We start from the raw sequence: 16,816 nt of genomic DNA, 5'->3' as shown, positions 1-16,816 counted from the left end.
ATCAGTTTTCAAATTTTTGCATATAAAGGTTAGAGGTTAAGTTTACATTCATCTAAATATTCCTAATATTTATCTGAACTACCTTTGATGAAAAGTTTTGAAGATGCAGGCTTAAAGGTGCACTTTTGAGGTCTTGGGTAACCCCTCCTCCCAATAAGAAGAATCTTCATCCACCTGATAGCCAGCTAATGACAAGAATCCACTTTAATAGCAGTTTGTTACTACTAACTCATTGATTCAGAGTCTTCAAGTATAAGGGAGGTTGCCATCACTCTTCAACCCTCTATTGTTTATGTTCAAGTTAAATACTTGTATAACAATGCTTTGCAAATGATAATCATTGCTGAAAATATATATGGTACAAAAATATATTAAAAATAAGCAAACACTTTAATTAGACAGTTTTTTGCTTTCTTATTAAAAAAATTACATGTTCTTAATATATTTTCGTTTCAATTATAAAAAGCAAATCCATAAAAATATTCTTTGCAGAGGAAGTTCCAAATATCAAAAACTAATTTTACAGTTGTCATTTTCATGCTTTCCAAGAATTGTTCTACAAAGTAATCTTTTTTTCCATAAGGGATGCCTCCCTACCCTCCCATTCTGTACAATTAAACATGTAAATGTACTTTTTTAAATATTCGATTTCACATTTGAAATATTTCTGCAATAAGAACAGAGAGATGTAACCCCAAGCACTCATTTTGCTGGATTACTCTAAAAATATCCCTCAGAAGGAAGCCTGTTCCAGTTTTCTCTGGTTTTTACTTTGGCTTGTTAATCATTCCAGGAACCCTGCCATTTCCTGGTTATAGACCTACATAAGGTCTTTTATCTGCTGTATGAAGAACCATATATATCTCAAATATTGACGAAGACCACACTGCCTTTCCATATCAAACAAATACAACTTAAAAACAATAGGGAAATTTTTTCAAGACAGTGCAATTTAAATCGGTGAATATTTCGGCCCTATGTCCAAGTGCCGTCTTCAGCACAATATTAAAGAAAAAATATATATAAAAACAAACTTACATTAAAATACGAAGTATAAACTAAAAATGCTTTTAAAAAACGCTTTTAAAAAAGCTTTAAAACAGCCCTAGTATCCTTACTTCAACGAAGTTCAACCAGGACTGATAAATAAAATGACAGGAGAGGATGAATTCATTCAAACGAAATAAAATGAAATTATTAACTGCAAGTTTTCAAAGCGAATCTTGCTTTTTTAGCAGCTAGTCTTAAAGGCCTTTTTGTAACGGGTTCACTACTATTGTCAATTGGCTTAATAAAATATTTTTTTTGATCATTTTTAATTAAATTTGAGTATAAAGAATTCAGTGAGTATTCTCCTAAGTCTCTATTTAAAGAAATATTTTTATTTATTTATAGCCTAATTTCGATTGATTCCCGGACCACCTGTTTTATCCCCAAATCACTACTAATGAGAGAAGCCTTTTCAAAAAGTATTTTGTGGCTGGCATTATGAAATATATGGCTAGATAAAGCAGAATCAAAGGAGTTATTATAATTATTAGCAATTAACACTTTGTCTATGTCTTCTTTATTCTGGTGTATTCGTTTTTCTAGATTCTGATGAGTTCTGCCAACGTAGTAATTGCCACAATCGCATGGTATTTGATAAACCCCTCTTTGGCGAGTAACTAGGGTTTTATCTTTACCGGAGTTTAAGAAATTTGTGATTTTAAAATTATTGGTGAAAACTAAATACAGATTGTTTTTTGTGCAAATATTTTTTATTTTTGTGGTGATTCTTGGGATTTACGGAATATAGATTATATTGTAGGGTTTTTTTCGGGAACCGCTCACTATGATCTATCATTGACTTTACAAAAAGATCTCTTTAGTCTACTGTTATTTGTAATATTTACAAAAGCAATGGGGTATCCTTTTCCAAAAACAATTTCTCTGATGAAGTTTATTTCTTATTTTATGTATGAATCAGAGCAAATGTTCAGGGCACGGTCAATTAGAGAAGTAACAACTGCTCTTTTAACTTGTGGGGACTGATTTGAATTAAAATAAAGATATCTACTGTTTCGTGTTGGTTTTCTATAGATAGTGAAGTCAAAATTATTAGAATTAAGGATAATAAGAATATCTTAAAATAGTAGTTTATTTTCAAATTAAATTTCTAGGGTAAATTGAAAATTTCTATCATAAGTATTAAGATGATCTAGGAAACCCCGAAGTTCAGTTTCCCCATAATTCCAAAGTTAAATTACGTCATCCATGTAACGACCCCAATAGACACGTTTTAAAAAATAAGAATTTAATGCCCAATTTTTAAGGTTCTCGACATAAATATTAGCCAGTAAGCCGGATAAAGTTGCTCCTATTGGTAGCCGATTTATTTGTTGATAAAAAGAATCACGAAACTGAAAATACATTGAAAACTTATTACACATTTTAACAAGATTAAATAAAACTTCACCATCGATCCCTGTCGCTGAGTCTTCGATTAAGTGATAATTTTCTTCTATTTTGGAATTTAATAATTGCTCGGAAGTAGCCACATCTATATTCGTATACATGGAAACAATATCAAAACTGTTAATTATTGTGTTTTCTGAAATACTTGTGTTATTAAGTTTTTTAACCAAATTTCAGAAAACACAATAATTAGCAGTTTTGATATTGTTTCCATGTACACGAATATAGATGTGGCTACTTCTGAGCAATTATTAAAAACCAAAATAGAAGAAAATTATCACTTAATCGAAGACTCAGCGACAGGGATTGATGGTGAAGTTTTATTTAATCTTGTTAAAATCTGTAATAAGTTTTCAATGTATTTTCAGTTTCTTGATTCTTTTTATCAATAAATAAATGGGTTACGAATGGAAGCAGCTCTATCTGGCCTACTGGCTAATATTTATGTCAAGAACCTTGAAAACTGGGCATTAAATTCTCATTTTTTAAAACATGTCTATTGGGGTCGTTACATGGATGACGTAATTTCACTTTGGAATTATGGGGAAACTGAACTTCGGGGTTTCCTAGATCATCTTAATACTTATGATAGAAATTTACAGTTTACCCTAGAAATTGAATTTGAAAATAAACTACCATTTTTGGATGTGCTAATTAACCGTAGAGCTAATAATTTTGACTTCACTATCAATAGAAAACAAATACAAGACACTACTTATCTTCATTTTAATTCTAATCACCCCCCACAAGTTAAAGGAGCAGTTGTAACTTCTCTCATTGACCGTGCCCTGAACATTTGCTCCGGTTCATACAAAAAAGCAGAAATAGATTTTATCAGAGATATTCTTTTTGGCAACGGATACACAATTCCTTTTGTCAATAATACGATTAAACATAGACGAAAAAGACATTTTCGTAAAATCAACGATATTTCACAATGTGAGGCTCCGGAAAAACCCTCTAATATAATCTATCTTCCGTACATCCCAAGAATCACCACAAAAATAAAAAATATTTGCACAAAAAACAATCTGTATTTAGTTTTCACCAATAATTTTAAAATCACAAATTTCTTAAACTCCGGTAAAGATAAAACCCCAGTTACTCGCCAAATAGGGGTTTATCAAATACCATGCGATTGTGGCAATTACTACGTTGGCAGAAGTCATCAGAATCTAGAAAAACGGATACACCAGCATAAAGAAGACATAGACAAAGCGTTAACTGCTAATAATTCTAATAACTCCTTTGATTCTGCTTTAGCTAGCCATATATTCGATAATCCCAGCCACAAAATACTTTTTGAAAAATCTTCTCTCATTAGTAGTGATTTGGGGATAAAACAGGTGGTCCGGGAATCAATCGAAATTAGGCTCAAAATAAATAAAAATATTTCCTTAAATAGGGACCTAGGAGAATACTCACTGAATTCTTTATACTCAAATTTAATTAAAAATGATCTAAAAAAATATTTTATTAAGCCAATTGACAATAGTATTGAACCCGTTACAAAAAGGCCTTTAAGACTAGCTGCTAAAAAAGCAAGATTGGCTTTGAAAACTTGCAGTTAATAATTTCATTTTATTTCGTTTGAATGAATTCATCCTCTCTCGTCCTTTTATTAATCAGTCCTGGTTGAACTTCGTTGAAGTAAAGATACTAGGGCTGTTTAAAAGGTTTTTTAAAAGCGTTTTTTAAAAGCATTTTTAGTTTAAACCTCATATTTTAATGTAGGTTTGTTTTTATACATATTTTTTCTTTAATGTTGTGCTGAAGACGGCCCTTGGACATAGGGCTGAAATATTCACCGATTTAAATTGCACTGTCTTGAAAAAATTTCCCTATTGTTTTTAAGTTGTATTTGTTTCATATATATCTCCATCTCCTTTGGTCATGGGAAGTTAAAGATCTACATTCTAGCATCAATGAAGCAACTACTAATCATCCGCACAAATTTCAAACTGTTAAACAATATATCTTGCTGTGATTTTTTGCCATTTCCTCTTTTTAAATACTTTTTTTTACCAATGTTAGCATATGTTGGCTATACTTTGGGTAGAATACCCCTTCATCAAAAACTCTTAATGATGCTTATGATGGTCTCACACCCCTCCACCTGAAATTGTATCTCAATTCTACCATTAAAAATTAAATTGGTACTAAAGTCAATAGTTTACAAGTAATCTATGTACCCTGACTTCGCTTTTGATGCAAAATATTCTGTAACTTTTATTTTTTTCATATTGAAAATTTATTATACACTTAACTTACCATTGATAAAGCTGTACATTGGGCAATTTTTAAGTTTATTTTAAGAACTATCATGAAATTTTCCTAATTTCTTTAGGCTTTGACAACCAAGATTTATCAATATAGTTACTGAAACTCATGGATATATTTGAAATCCAGTTTAATATCATCTTTTTTTAAGGTACTAGGTGTGGTGATTTCCTTCCAAATGAGCCCTCTCAACGTTCTATGAGTACTGGTTCAGTACAGTCATCCATGGGTAAAAAAAATGGAAATAGGACAAGCACCACTGCTTCTCGTGAAATTAAGGGGGTTTCCTTGTTGTTCAAAATAGGGGATTGTAATTTGAATTTGAAAATCCCTGTGTGGGGTTTTTGGCCTTGGTGATTCCATTGGTGCAGTTATTGTTTTAAATAAAAACCCTTTTTGGGAATTTCAGGCTCTTTTCAAAGTTTTCATATATGCTGTTTGCAACTTACTTTTCTTCCTCACTTGACTTTTTTTTTTCAAATGTCTTTAAATTTCTGGTTAATATAGGTCATAATAACCTATAGTAACCTTTCTAATTTAACCTCTTTACTAATTTGAAGCCACAGCTGTAACTATGATGCCAACCATTTGAAAATAACAATACATAAAATTGGAAATAATTAATTGCAATATATAATAGGATATGCACAAGTATAGGGAAATGCACAAATATAGGGAAATAAACAGTATAGGAAAATACTTATATCCCTTAAATAGGATATGTATAGTATAAGAAAACTGTTATCTGTTGTAAGTTTGTAACTGAGGACTTTTTCTAGGAGTTTGAAATCATCCAATGTCAAGGGTGTATCCAGGATATTCGTTCCCGGGGGGGATGTTTTTTCAGAGGGGGTTTTTCAAAAAGAAAAAACTTCGGATAGCGCATCAAAAATTTGTTTGTATACATTTTTGTTATGTTTTTTTTTTAGTTGGACAAAATATTGTGGGGGGAATTAAATCCTGGTATCCGACCCCCCCCCTTGATACAGCCTTGTACAATATCCACTTTAAATTTAGATTGTGTGTGCTTGTAAATGTAATTTTTTTTCAGTGACAGCTTTTGTCTTCAATAATGAAATAGAAACTGGCTACAAACAGGTGGGCGACAAATTTAAAACCCTGCTGTGGAGATATCTAAGCAAGACAAGTAAACCTGGTGTCATTGACTTTCTTGATTTTGAGGTGAGTGAAATGTAAACTAAACCAGATATCTTATTTGTTTAGCCTTGTCTTGACTGACATCATTAACTGTGCCAGAACCAGGGTCAGCTTCAACCAGGCAGCCAATCATAAGCTTCAAAATTTTTGAAGGCTGTCCAATTATAGCCGGCTATTCAAAAATGATCCTCCTACAAAAAACGCTGCTGGCAGGGCGAATGATGTCAATCAAGACAAGGCTTTCTAAATAGGTTTTAACATGGCCATATGCCGAATTCCCAGATTTCAAGACAAGAGAGGGAACCAAAATAAATTTTCTGAAAATGAAATGTTAAAAACCGGAGAACTTTTGTCACGTCTCCTGAGAGTTTTTGATTAAATATGAATTTTGAAATATCTTGTCTCAGTTTTTCTATACTATTAAGGTGAACTTTGGTAATGATGATGTTACATAATGGCATTTTAAAAATATTTTCTTACTTACTTACGAGAAACTGTTCTTTTTTCCTTCCGTCAAATGACTCAAATGGGAAACTGAAAAAGACACATATCAAATATTAGTCATATTCTAAAACAACTTAAGCTTTTCCTTCCGTGTTTACTCAAATCAGAACCTAAAAGAGACAAATATCGAATATCAGTCATATGCTAAAAAAGAGTGTTTTCTAAAATATATTTGTAACTTACTTACGTGAAAATGTAGTACTTTCTTCCATGTTGACTCAAATGAGAATTTGAAAAAGACAAATATCAAATGTTAGTCATATGCTAAAACAAAGTTTTTTTTTAATAATTTGTAACTTATTAACGTGAAATTGAGTTTTTTTTTGTTCCATGTTGACTCAAATGAGATCCTGAAAAAGACAAATATCAAATGTTAGTCATATTATTATTATTATTATTATTTATTTATAACCCGTCATTACAAAAACATAAGACAGAGTACAATAAAGATAAAGAAAAAAAAAAAAAAAAAAAAAAAAAGGGCAAAATAATAAAAAAACGGATAAAAACCATAAAAAAAAAAAAATGACAAAAAATAAAAAACAATTATAAACTTGACAAATGCTTGAGTAAAATATGCCAGGGGTGGTTACCAATTTTAATGTTAAAACGGGAAATCTGATTTTCAATTATGAGAGTGGGATCTGCCAGTTTATACCTATGACTGAGGTCTGTGTTACGCGTCCAGGGGGGGAGTCTTAAAGGGTACTTAGCATATTTTGAAAATATTGCTCGATGTTTCTGTTTCGCAGTGAATGGAAAATTTCGCCAAAAAGGGCTCAGGTATAAAAAATGGGGCAATGCTAGTGCAGTATACAGCCGAACAAGGATAAACCGGTTGAAGCTGAACTTCGTTGCAACCAATCTGCTGTATGCAAAACCGGTACGCTTTTATAGATGCTGAATTAATAGCTGTCGTGTGTGTCCCAGCGTTTTACCAATCGGTAGTCCAAGATAAATGATGTGATCTGCTGGCTTAATACTTGTCTGTCCAAGGTCTATGGTAGGCGGGACTTGGTTTTCGGGCCAATTAAACAGTAATACCTCTGATTTTGCAGCGCTAAATTCTAGGCCTATCACAGCATATTGCTTTTGAAAAATAGCAAAATTGCAGTCAATGCCACCAATATTCCGGCTCATGTTTAAAATATCGTCAGCATAACAAAGAAGAGAAAGGTCAATACCATCCAGAACACACGTTATTTGGTAATTTTCCTGTGCTGAAAGAACACTGTTATTAAAAGCCGGGGCAAAAGTAGGAGCACCTTGCCGGGCGCCTTTTCGTACTGGGACGGTTGGGTAGATTTCCCTTATATTCTTCTCGGGCGAAACAACTTTTATTTGTGCCTGGAGGTTTTCATACATGTCCTTTAATGGCATTAAGACATCTCGTTGGACGCCTCTCTTTCCCATTTCTAGAATAATTTGGTTGTGGATAAGGGAATCAAACGCATGCTTGACATCATTAATACCAATCGCGACCGACTCGCCTGAGCTTTCAGCGTCAATAAGGACAGAAGCCACGACGCTTAGCGTATGGCCACAACCAAGACCAGGTTGAAAGCCAAATTGAGAGGGTGGTGCGTAACATTTCTTATTTATTTCTTTAATTATAAGTAGCTCAAAAATTTTTCAAAAAGTTGTTGATATAGTAATGGGTCGAAAAGATGTACAATGATCCAGGGGTTTCCCCTTTTTTGGCACAGGGGTAAGGGACTCTATGCAAAAATTAATGGGAACCACACCTTGCACAAAAATAATCTGAAAAAGCAGGGCAAGGTGCTGAAAGAGCATTGAAGATGAGTTTTTTAAATGAAGAGCAGAAATTCCATCAGCACCACGAGACTTTTTCTTTTCAATGCGACGGAGCACGTTCTGAACCTCGGATACCGACACAGTAACGTTAGAACGGTCAGTGCTTGATAGGAAATTATGCAGCTCTCCCTTGTATTTTGCGCTAAGAGTCGGACAGGGGGATTTAAATTCTTGTTCGTAATAAGTTCTCCAAGATTCAAGGGAAATTGAAGATGCAGCAAAATTCGGCTTTCTTTCGGAAAGAGTCTTCCATATAAGGTCAGGATTTCGTAGAGCATCTTCAGAAGACTTAGCAATTACATTAGACCGGTGGAGAGCCAATTCTTTTCCAAACTTTATTTTTGTAAGGAGTCTAACGGCATTTACAACCCCAATTCTCGGCCGTCCACACTCCTTCTAAACAGAAAGCAAAAATTTTGCCTGGTTGCATGCATTAACTAGGCCAGCATTTTGCGACCAACCTGAAACTTGCGTACCGGTCTTAATTTTCTTTATGGGAACAGCAGCTTCCTCAGCTGAGCGAAGAGCGTGTGTAATTTGGGCGGCATATATATCAAGTTCAAGTCGGGCCTCTTTTGGTTCAATTCGTCGTGACTGGATCAGAAGGTTAAAAGGGATTTTAATTTTAGCTAAAATTTCATCCGAAACTTGCGTGTAAACCGATGTATTAACATTATTCCAATCCCGTTTTTGCGTCCATTTTTTTTGTAGTTTTTGCTGCGTTATTTTGGTGTGGATGCTCAGATTGAGTAGTGGGAGGTGTGATTTGCAGTTCTATTGAAAAATGGTCAGAAGTAAAAGTAGTGCCAGACACCCGTACTGAAGTAGGGAGTAGGTCTTTAGAGCAAATAACATGGTCTAAATTAGAAGTACTTCCTGTGTTGTGTATGTATGTAAAATTTTGTTTTTTTTCTAAAATGGTAAATGTATCATCTAGGAGACCATGTACCATACTTTCACGATCACCAGTAAAAAGCGCGTTAGTTTCAGTAAATTCAGCACTCATAGGACAGTTAAAATCACCTAATATTACACAAGGCAATCTTTCTAATCGGATTTTGCTAAGACATTCAGCTAAATTATTCAAGCTTAGCTCAAAGTCTGAATGGGATGCATCATCATGATAGTCGGTTGGAATTGATACATCAACAAAAAAAAAATTACACAGTTGAACCGCTAGAATGTATTGAGTTGAAAAAAACAACTTTGATTCGAAATCGTTTATAATATAAGTCACGAGACCCCCGGAGGGGCTTACTAGGTCCTTTTTTCTGACTGCAGGCACAACATACATGTTATTAGCACGGAAAATGTCCAGTTGACCTACAGAAATAGGAAGAGCAAAGTGCTCTTGGATACACACAATTTGATTGCTTTTTAGCATTTCACAAACTATTGGATGCCTTTCTGCGAAATTCCCATTCATATTCCAAGATAAAATGTTCATTGAGTAGCACGGGCAAGCCTATTAGCTTTTGAGTCTGCGTTTGCAGGTTTATTTGCCGAGCAACGGACGCTGTAGCAAGAATGTCCACTAGTGTTGCAGCTTATGCAAAAAAGCGGTTGTTTACAGGGATTGAGACGATCAGATTTATGTTCTACGGATCCACATCTTGAAAATTTGGGCTGATTGGTGCACTCGGATGCTAAATGACCGACTTTATGACACGAGTAGCATCGTCTTGGAGTGAACACGAATACTTCGGCGGGTAGTTTTTCGTAGTGCACTTTTATGGAGTTGCGGACGAAGATTTCGAGCTCGTGTCGCGACTCAAAATAAACTTTGAACGCACGAGAGGATCCACATTGCATAACTTTTGTAGCACGGGGGATAAGTTCGTGCAATGACTGCTCATTCAGGTCTTCAGGGACGCGCTTGAGTACACCAATATAGCTCGGTGAGCGTACGGACACAGTAACACCACATTTATCACTTTTCAGTGTTGAGGCAATTGAATCAGCAGTTTTCTTAGATTTCACCACAAGTTTCCAGTCACCCTTCAGTTTACGAAGCTCACTTATTTCCTCGCTGTTCGGACAGACCTTGTCAATAAATTCCTTTTGCGCACTAGGTGTATTTAAGTTGTCAGGTAAGTTTTTGAGGACAACAGCGTAACTTGGCCGGAGGGGGGGCTCCTCCGCGGGTTTGATCAGTTTCCAGGTCAGTGGCCGATTTTGGGCCATTTCGTATAGTCAATCGACCTTACGCTTGTTTTCGTTGAGCCGACAGATAGCTGTCGCTGAGGTGGATTCCCCGACAGTAGGAACAGAGCATGGTGTTAGGATCACAAAGGTAGGAATCAGATTTTTATCGCGAGTTGCAGCTTGGTTAAACCATCTGCACATATCTATTACGTTCTCATCCTCCTTCTTACTATGCTTAATCAGCCGGGTCTCGATTTTTAGCTCCTTATGCAGTACAGCTTTAGCTTCAATAATTTGCTCAAGAGTGAAAAAAGTCAGGGCAGTTGCCGTGATCACCTCTATTTTCAGTCCATCATTCATGACACGTGTTAAAAAGTTCAGTACCGGATTGATAATAAGCTTTTAACCTTTATCGCTTTTCTCCGACATTGCAATCGGATGCCAAAGAATAGTCCAAAAATCAGTCAGTGGGCGTGACAATAAGTGAGGGAAGCGTAATTTCTTGCTACCTGATCCCCGCAGTTTAAGAGAGTAACACTCCCGGTAGGTACAACGGCCCTTGCGACGAGAAACTCCCCTCTTCTGTTCTCTTATTGGTAAAATTCAATTATAAATGATACTATAGATGGCACGCCAATTTACTCAAGAAAAAGATGGCGCTGGTAAAAAGGCCTAAAAAATAGGCCCTATTCCAACTGTTCAAGTTTTTACAAACACTACTTAGCAGATAATCTATCATTAGAGGGTAAACAACAATAGGAAGTAAACTTCAAAATAATTTAGACACTTTTTTCAGATAACAACAAGGAAGCAAACTCATCCATAATAGCATTGAAATACTATAGATGGCGACGATCTGGAGATTCTGCTAAAACAAAAAAATGCTAAAGCAATTTTTTTTTTAATTTATAGCTTAGGCTACTAACGTGAAACTGAAGTTTTTTCTTCTATATTGATTGACTCAAATGAGAACCTGAAAAAGACAAATATCAAATGTTAGTCTTATGCTAATTCAATTTTTTTTTTAATAGTTTATAGCTTACTAACGTGAAATTGAAGTTTTTTCTTCCGTCTATGAGTCAAATGGGAACCTGAAAAAGACAAATGTCAAATATTAGTCATATGCTAAACCGAAGCTGTTATTTTATTGATAATTTATAATTTACTTAAGTGAAACTAAAGTTTTTTGTTCCATGTTGACTCAAATGGGAAACTGAAAAATACAAATATTAAATATTAGTCATATTCTAAAGCAGAGTTTTTCTTTAAATAATTTAAAACTTAATAACCTGACACTAAAGTTTTTTCTTCTACCTTCACCCAAATGGGAACCTGAAAAAGACAAATTTCAATGTTATTCATATGCTAAAGCATTTTTTTTTTAATAATATATAACTTACTAAAGTGAAAGTGAATTTTTGTCTTCCATGTTGACTCAAATGGTAGCCTAAAAAAGACAAATATCTAATACTATTCATATGGCAAAGAAACGTTTTTTTTAAATAATTTAGAATTTACTTACGTGAAATTGAAGTTTTTCCTTCTATGTTGACTCAAATTGGAATCTTAAAAAGACAAATATAAAATATTAGTCACATGCCAATGCAGAGTTTTTATTTAATAATTTTTAAATTACTTGCATCAAACTGAAGTTTTTTCTTCCATGTTGATTCAAATGAGATCCTGAAAAAGACAAATACCAAATGTTAGTCATATGCTAAAGCATAGTATTTTTTTTAAAATAATTTATAGCTTACTTACGTGAAATTGAAGTTACTTTTATTCCACCTTGACTCAATTAGGAACCTCAAAAAGAGAAATATCAAAAACTAGTCATATGCTAAAGCAGTGTTTTTTAATAATTTATGATCTACTTATGTGAGACCAAAGTTTTTTTCTTCCATCTTGGCTGAAATGGGAACCTGAAAATGACAAGTATAAAATATTAGTCATATGCTAAAGCAATGTTTGTTTTATAATTTATGACTTACGAAACATAACTTTTTCCCTCCATTTTGACTCAAGAGGAAATCTGAAACAAACAGATATCAAATATTAGTCATATGTCAAAGGAAATTTTTTTAATAATTTATAGATTACTTCTGTAAAACTGAAGGTTTTTCTTCCATGTCAATTCAATTTGGAACCTGAAAAAGACAAATATCAAATGTAAATCATATGCTGAAGCAAACTATTTTTCTAAAAATTTTTAACATATTTATGTGAAACTGAAGTTTTTCCTTTCATGTTGACTCAAAAGGGAAATGTTGTGAAGTGTTATTTGTGGTATTTGGGGGTTGTAGTTGTAGTTGAAACTCCCCATAGTTTTTTTTTTCAATATACATATCAAAAGAATCGCCTTTTAATGCTGATTCTGAATATGTATAATTTAATTTGGTTCACTACACCCATTTAAAAGTTACGTGGTCTTACTTATTTTCTTTTTTTTGAAGCGAAGCCTAATTTGTTTTGACAGTCTTCACATTATACCGCTCGCGAAGTCTTATCTCGTATCGGAAATAAAATTTTTGCAGGAACCTATGATGTCACTTCAGATCGGAGCTAATAATTTAGCGTTGGAATGTGACGTTCATAATTTTTATTGGGGATATATATTTGAAGGAAAACTTGATGTTATCTATGTACCGATTAAAAAAGAAAATATAGATATTTTTTTAGTGGCTTTTATACTCGTTTGATTTTTATTTAATATTTTTTTTGTATAATTGGTTTATTCAAATATTAATCTGCGGGGGGCTGTGCTTGTTCTGCCTTTCTACGTTTCCTGCTCCGAGCTCTGGACTCCAAATTGTTGTTTTTTTTCTGTTTAATATTTGCAAGTTTTACCGTGGTCTCTATTGTGTGGCTTACAAGGCTCTGAGTCCGAGTGCTGTTTTGTTGCCTCGTCATATATCTTTAATCTTTGTGTCTCTGAATGTTTGGCCTTCTTCATAAGTGTTTTAGGAATTTATGTTACTGACAAAGGAACTTTTTGCTGCCCCTTTGGTTTCTTAACTGTTTTCCATAATGTGTCTCTCTAAGAAGGTTTTCTTGACGATGGCCAAGGTTTAGCTATATCGGATTCTGTCGAAGAATTTTCGGTGTCACATTCTGTTAGCTCCCGTCTGGTAGATGGCGTTTGTTCCAAAAGCCATTTTTGCGCTACGACAGTAGGTGAGTCTAGTGTATGAAAATCAGATAATTCTTTGGTTTCTTCTAATTTTTCTTCCTCTTTGGATTTAATTTCTTGTTTATTGTTTCTTACACCGGTAAGTTTTGTTTGAGACTCTTCTCCGTCGATTTCGTTACTAGTATCCGATGAATATCGAAAGTTTCTTTTTTTTTCTTGTTTGTTGTTGAAATTTTGCAGTCAAAGCTGGGCTAAATATTACTTCAATTTCTCCCAACTGTTGTGGTCGTTAAAAAGTTCATAAAATTCATACGGTCTTCTGATATATACACGTGAGATCGTGTCCTCTATTTCTCTTTTTGAATCTATAGGCTGTGTTTTCCAAGATTTTGAAAAATGTCCCTTTTTTATTCTATTATGGTGCACTATTTTTTCCTTTTCCTTATGCTGATGCTTTAGAACATATGTTAAGTTATTTGGTAGAATTTTTATAATCCTGTAGCGTCCCTCCCATTTCGGTTTTAACTTTTTTGTTCCTTCCAGATTCGTTTTGTAAACATGAACCAAATCTCCTAAACAGTAACTCGTTTTATTTTTGCGTGTTCTGTCATATTTGTCTTTTTGTTCTGTTTTCGCATCTTCCAGATTGTCTTTAACTTGTTCCATAGCTTTTTTCATTCGTATCACCATCTCTTGCTCATATTGGTCTTAGTTGTTGAATATTCTGGCATTTTGTGTTTCTTCTAAAAAGCTTCTGGGATCTCTTATATGTTGCAAAAAAATGATATTTACTTTCTGGAACGGAACATCGCGGGTTTTGTTGCAAAGACTAAAAATGGTATATTTTAATCCCAATTTTCATGTTCATCTCTTGCATGTATAAACAGCATGTAAGCTAATTCCCTATGCTTACGTTCAACCTTTCCATTAGCTGCTGCCAGGTAAGACGAGGTAAACCATCGTCTAACCCCCAGCTATTCTGTAATTTCGTCTAATATTTGGCTCTAAAACATGGCCCATTGTCGCTAAGTAAAACTCTAGGGAAAATCCCGTGTTCCAGAAATAGGCGATTTACCAAAACTTTCGCAATGGTTTTTTTCTTTTCGTTTTCAATTGGAAAAATGTATAAATATGAATTAAAATGGTCTACTATGGTTAGTAAGCACCTGTTTCCCTTCCTGGAAACTGTTAAACTTCCCCCGGATCCCCAAATGTCTATTGACATTATTTCTCCTACCCCTGAAGGGGTGGGGTATTGACCTAATTCAGCCCTAGGGGTCTTTGGTGGCGACTTTTGTTTGGCGCACTCTTGGCAGCTTTGTATAAAAGCTTTTACTTTTGAGTACATTTTTGGAAAATAAAAATTTCCCTTCAGTCTCCCCATAGTTTTTGCTTCTCCCATGTGACAGCCAATCGTTGCATGTGCCATCTGTAAAACTTCTCCTTCCAGAGATTTTGGAATTACTGGAATAATTTTTAAGTTATTTTTTCTATATTCTTGCGATGGTCTATGGTATCTTACTAGAAGATTTTTACTTTCGTCCAGATCAAAACTATCTAAGTCCTTTAAAAAATGTTTAAAGTGCTCTGGCAGTTCCGTTCCTTTTGATAAAAAGGATTTCATTGCTAGACAAAAATCACTTTTATTTTGATGCTTCGAAATATTTTCATTAGACATAATTTCTACCCCTTCCAGTTCATTCTGGATGGTTGCTATCACATTTTCTTCCTTTTCTGGATTTCGTGATAAATAGTCTGGTAAAATATTTGTACGGCCCTTTATATATATTGGAGTATATGAATATGCTTGCAGACGTAGTATCCACCGTGTCAGCCGGGCTGGAGTATTTTGCATCGTATGTATCCAAACTAATGATTTTTTGCTCTACGCGTAAAATGATTTTTTTTCCAAGTAAAAATTGTCGAAAATATTCTGTGAAAACTACAACTGCTAAACACTCCCTTTCAACTGTCGAGTATTTTTTTCTGCTTCCGTCAGTGACCTACTGGCGTATTGAACTATTGATTCTACTCCTTCAGAATTTATGTTTAATAATATGGCCCTGGTACCGTACTCCGAAGCATCTGTTTGCAAACAGAAGTCTTGTGACAAATCTGGTAGTTTTAGTATTGGTGCCAGTAATAATTGCTTTTTTCTTTCATTTAGCGCTTGTTTTACGCCCTCTGGACATTCAAATTTACCTGATTTATTTAAAAGGTTCGTCAAAGGTTGTACTATTGTGGCATAATTTTTAAGGTATCGTCTGTAATAGCGTAACAAACCACAAACTGATCTGTAGCTTTTTTTATCTTTAGGAAGCTGTAATTATTCAATGACTGTAAACTTTTCTTTATTGGGTGAAATAGTACCTTGATTTATCAGGTTTCCAAGAAATACTTATTTTAGTAACACTTTTTTTCACTTTTCTGGTTTTAATTTTAAGCCTGTTTTTTCAAGCTTTTCCAGTATTTTTCTAAGTCCGACCAAGTGGTCTTCCAAGTTTTCGTTAAACAGAATTACATCATCTAAATAAGCCAAGGTATCTTTTTTCCTTCCTGGTTCGTTATCTTTTAACACCAAATTCATTAGGCAACTAAAACAATTTGGACTAAATGATAAGCCAAATGGCATACATTCAAACGTGAAAGTTCTCCCATCGTCTAAGATTACTGTAGCCTTATGCTTAGTTTCTGCATCTAAAGCGATTTGCCAATATCCTGCTATTAAATCAAAACTAGTGTAATATTTTGAACCCCGTAAGGAATCTAAAATCGAATCAATTCTTGGTAGCTTCATTACGTCTTTAATCGTGACGGTGTTTAGTGCTCTAAAGTCTGTACATAATCTCCAGGTGTTATCTTTTTTTCTGACTATTACTAATGGAAAGCACCAATCACTAATGCTTTCTTTAATTATACCCTGATCTTCCATTTCTTTTATTTGGCTTTCTAGCCATGGCTTTAAATGATAAGGTGTTTTATACGGTGACTTTTTGATTGAAGGGCCCTCTGTTGATATTTTGTGCGTGATTAAGTGAGTTAAACCGTAATCTGCTTTGTGTCTTGCAAAAGTCCATTTAAAATCCCAAAGAATATTTTCCACCCTAGTTCTTACGTTTTCCGGTAAATGTTTTAAATCAAATTGTTGCAAAAAATCCGTTTTCGCCATTCCATACTCTTCTTGTGGTTGCGGTTTTAATGAGGATAAATGTTTGTGGCTAGTGAAGTTTTCGCTTAATTCTGGACTGTTTAGAGATTTTATTTCTGAATTTGAAATCTTTTCTACTGATCCAAGTTCTACCTGGTTAAGTTTTATTTTATCATTAA

General features: G+C 34.1%; 2 protein-coding genes across 2 annotated transcripts in view; both read left to right on the top strand.

The window, feature by feature from the left end:
• The window catches only part of CtsK1 (C1 family peptidase 26-29-p), a 126,363-nt gene that overhangs the window by 10,269 nt on the left and 99,278 nt on the right, over window positions 1-16,816 (top strand). Inside the window, exon 2 of the mRNA XM_089089877.1 lies at window positions 5,789-5,919. Coding sequence (XP_088946003.1) covers window positions 5,789-5,919 — 131 coding nt within the window. The remainder of the gene's footprint in view (window positions 1-5,788; window positions 5,920-16,816) is intronic.
• Window positions 2,970-4,028, top strand: LOC148952431 (uncharacterized). The gene has a single exon (XM_089088636.1). The coding sequence runs from the start codon at window positions 2,970-2,972 to the stop codon at window positions 4,026-4,028; it is 1,059 nt and encodes a 352-aa protein (XP_088944762.1).

The sequence above is a fragment of the Artemia sp. Qi Xiang Cuo genome, chromosome 5 (genome assembly GCF_049724085.1).
Source record: "Artemia sp. Qi Xiang Cuo chromosome 5, ASM4972408v1, whole genome shotgun sequence".
Taxonomy (NCBI): domain Eukaryota; kingdom Metazoa; phylum Arthropoda; class Branchiopoda; order Anostraca; family Artemiidae; genus Artemia; species Artemia sp. Qi Xiang Cuo.
The sequence above is the reverse complement of the archived record's forward strand: the minus strand, read 5'-3'. Positions and strand labels throughout refer to the sequence as shown.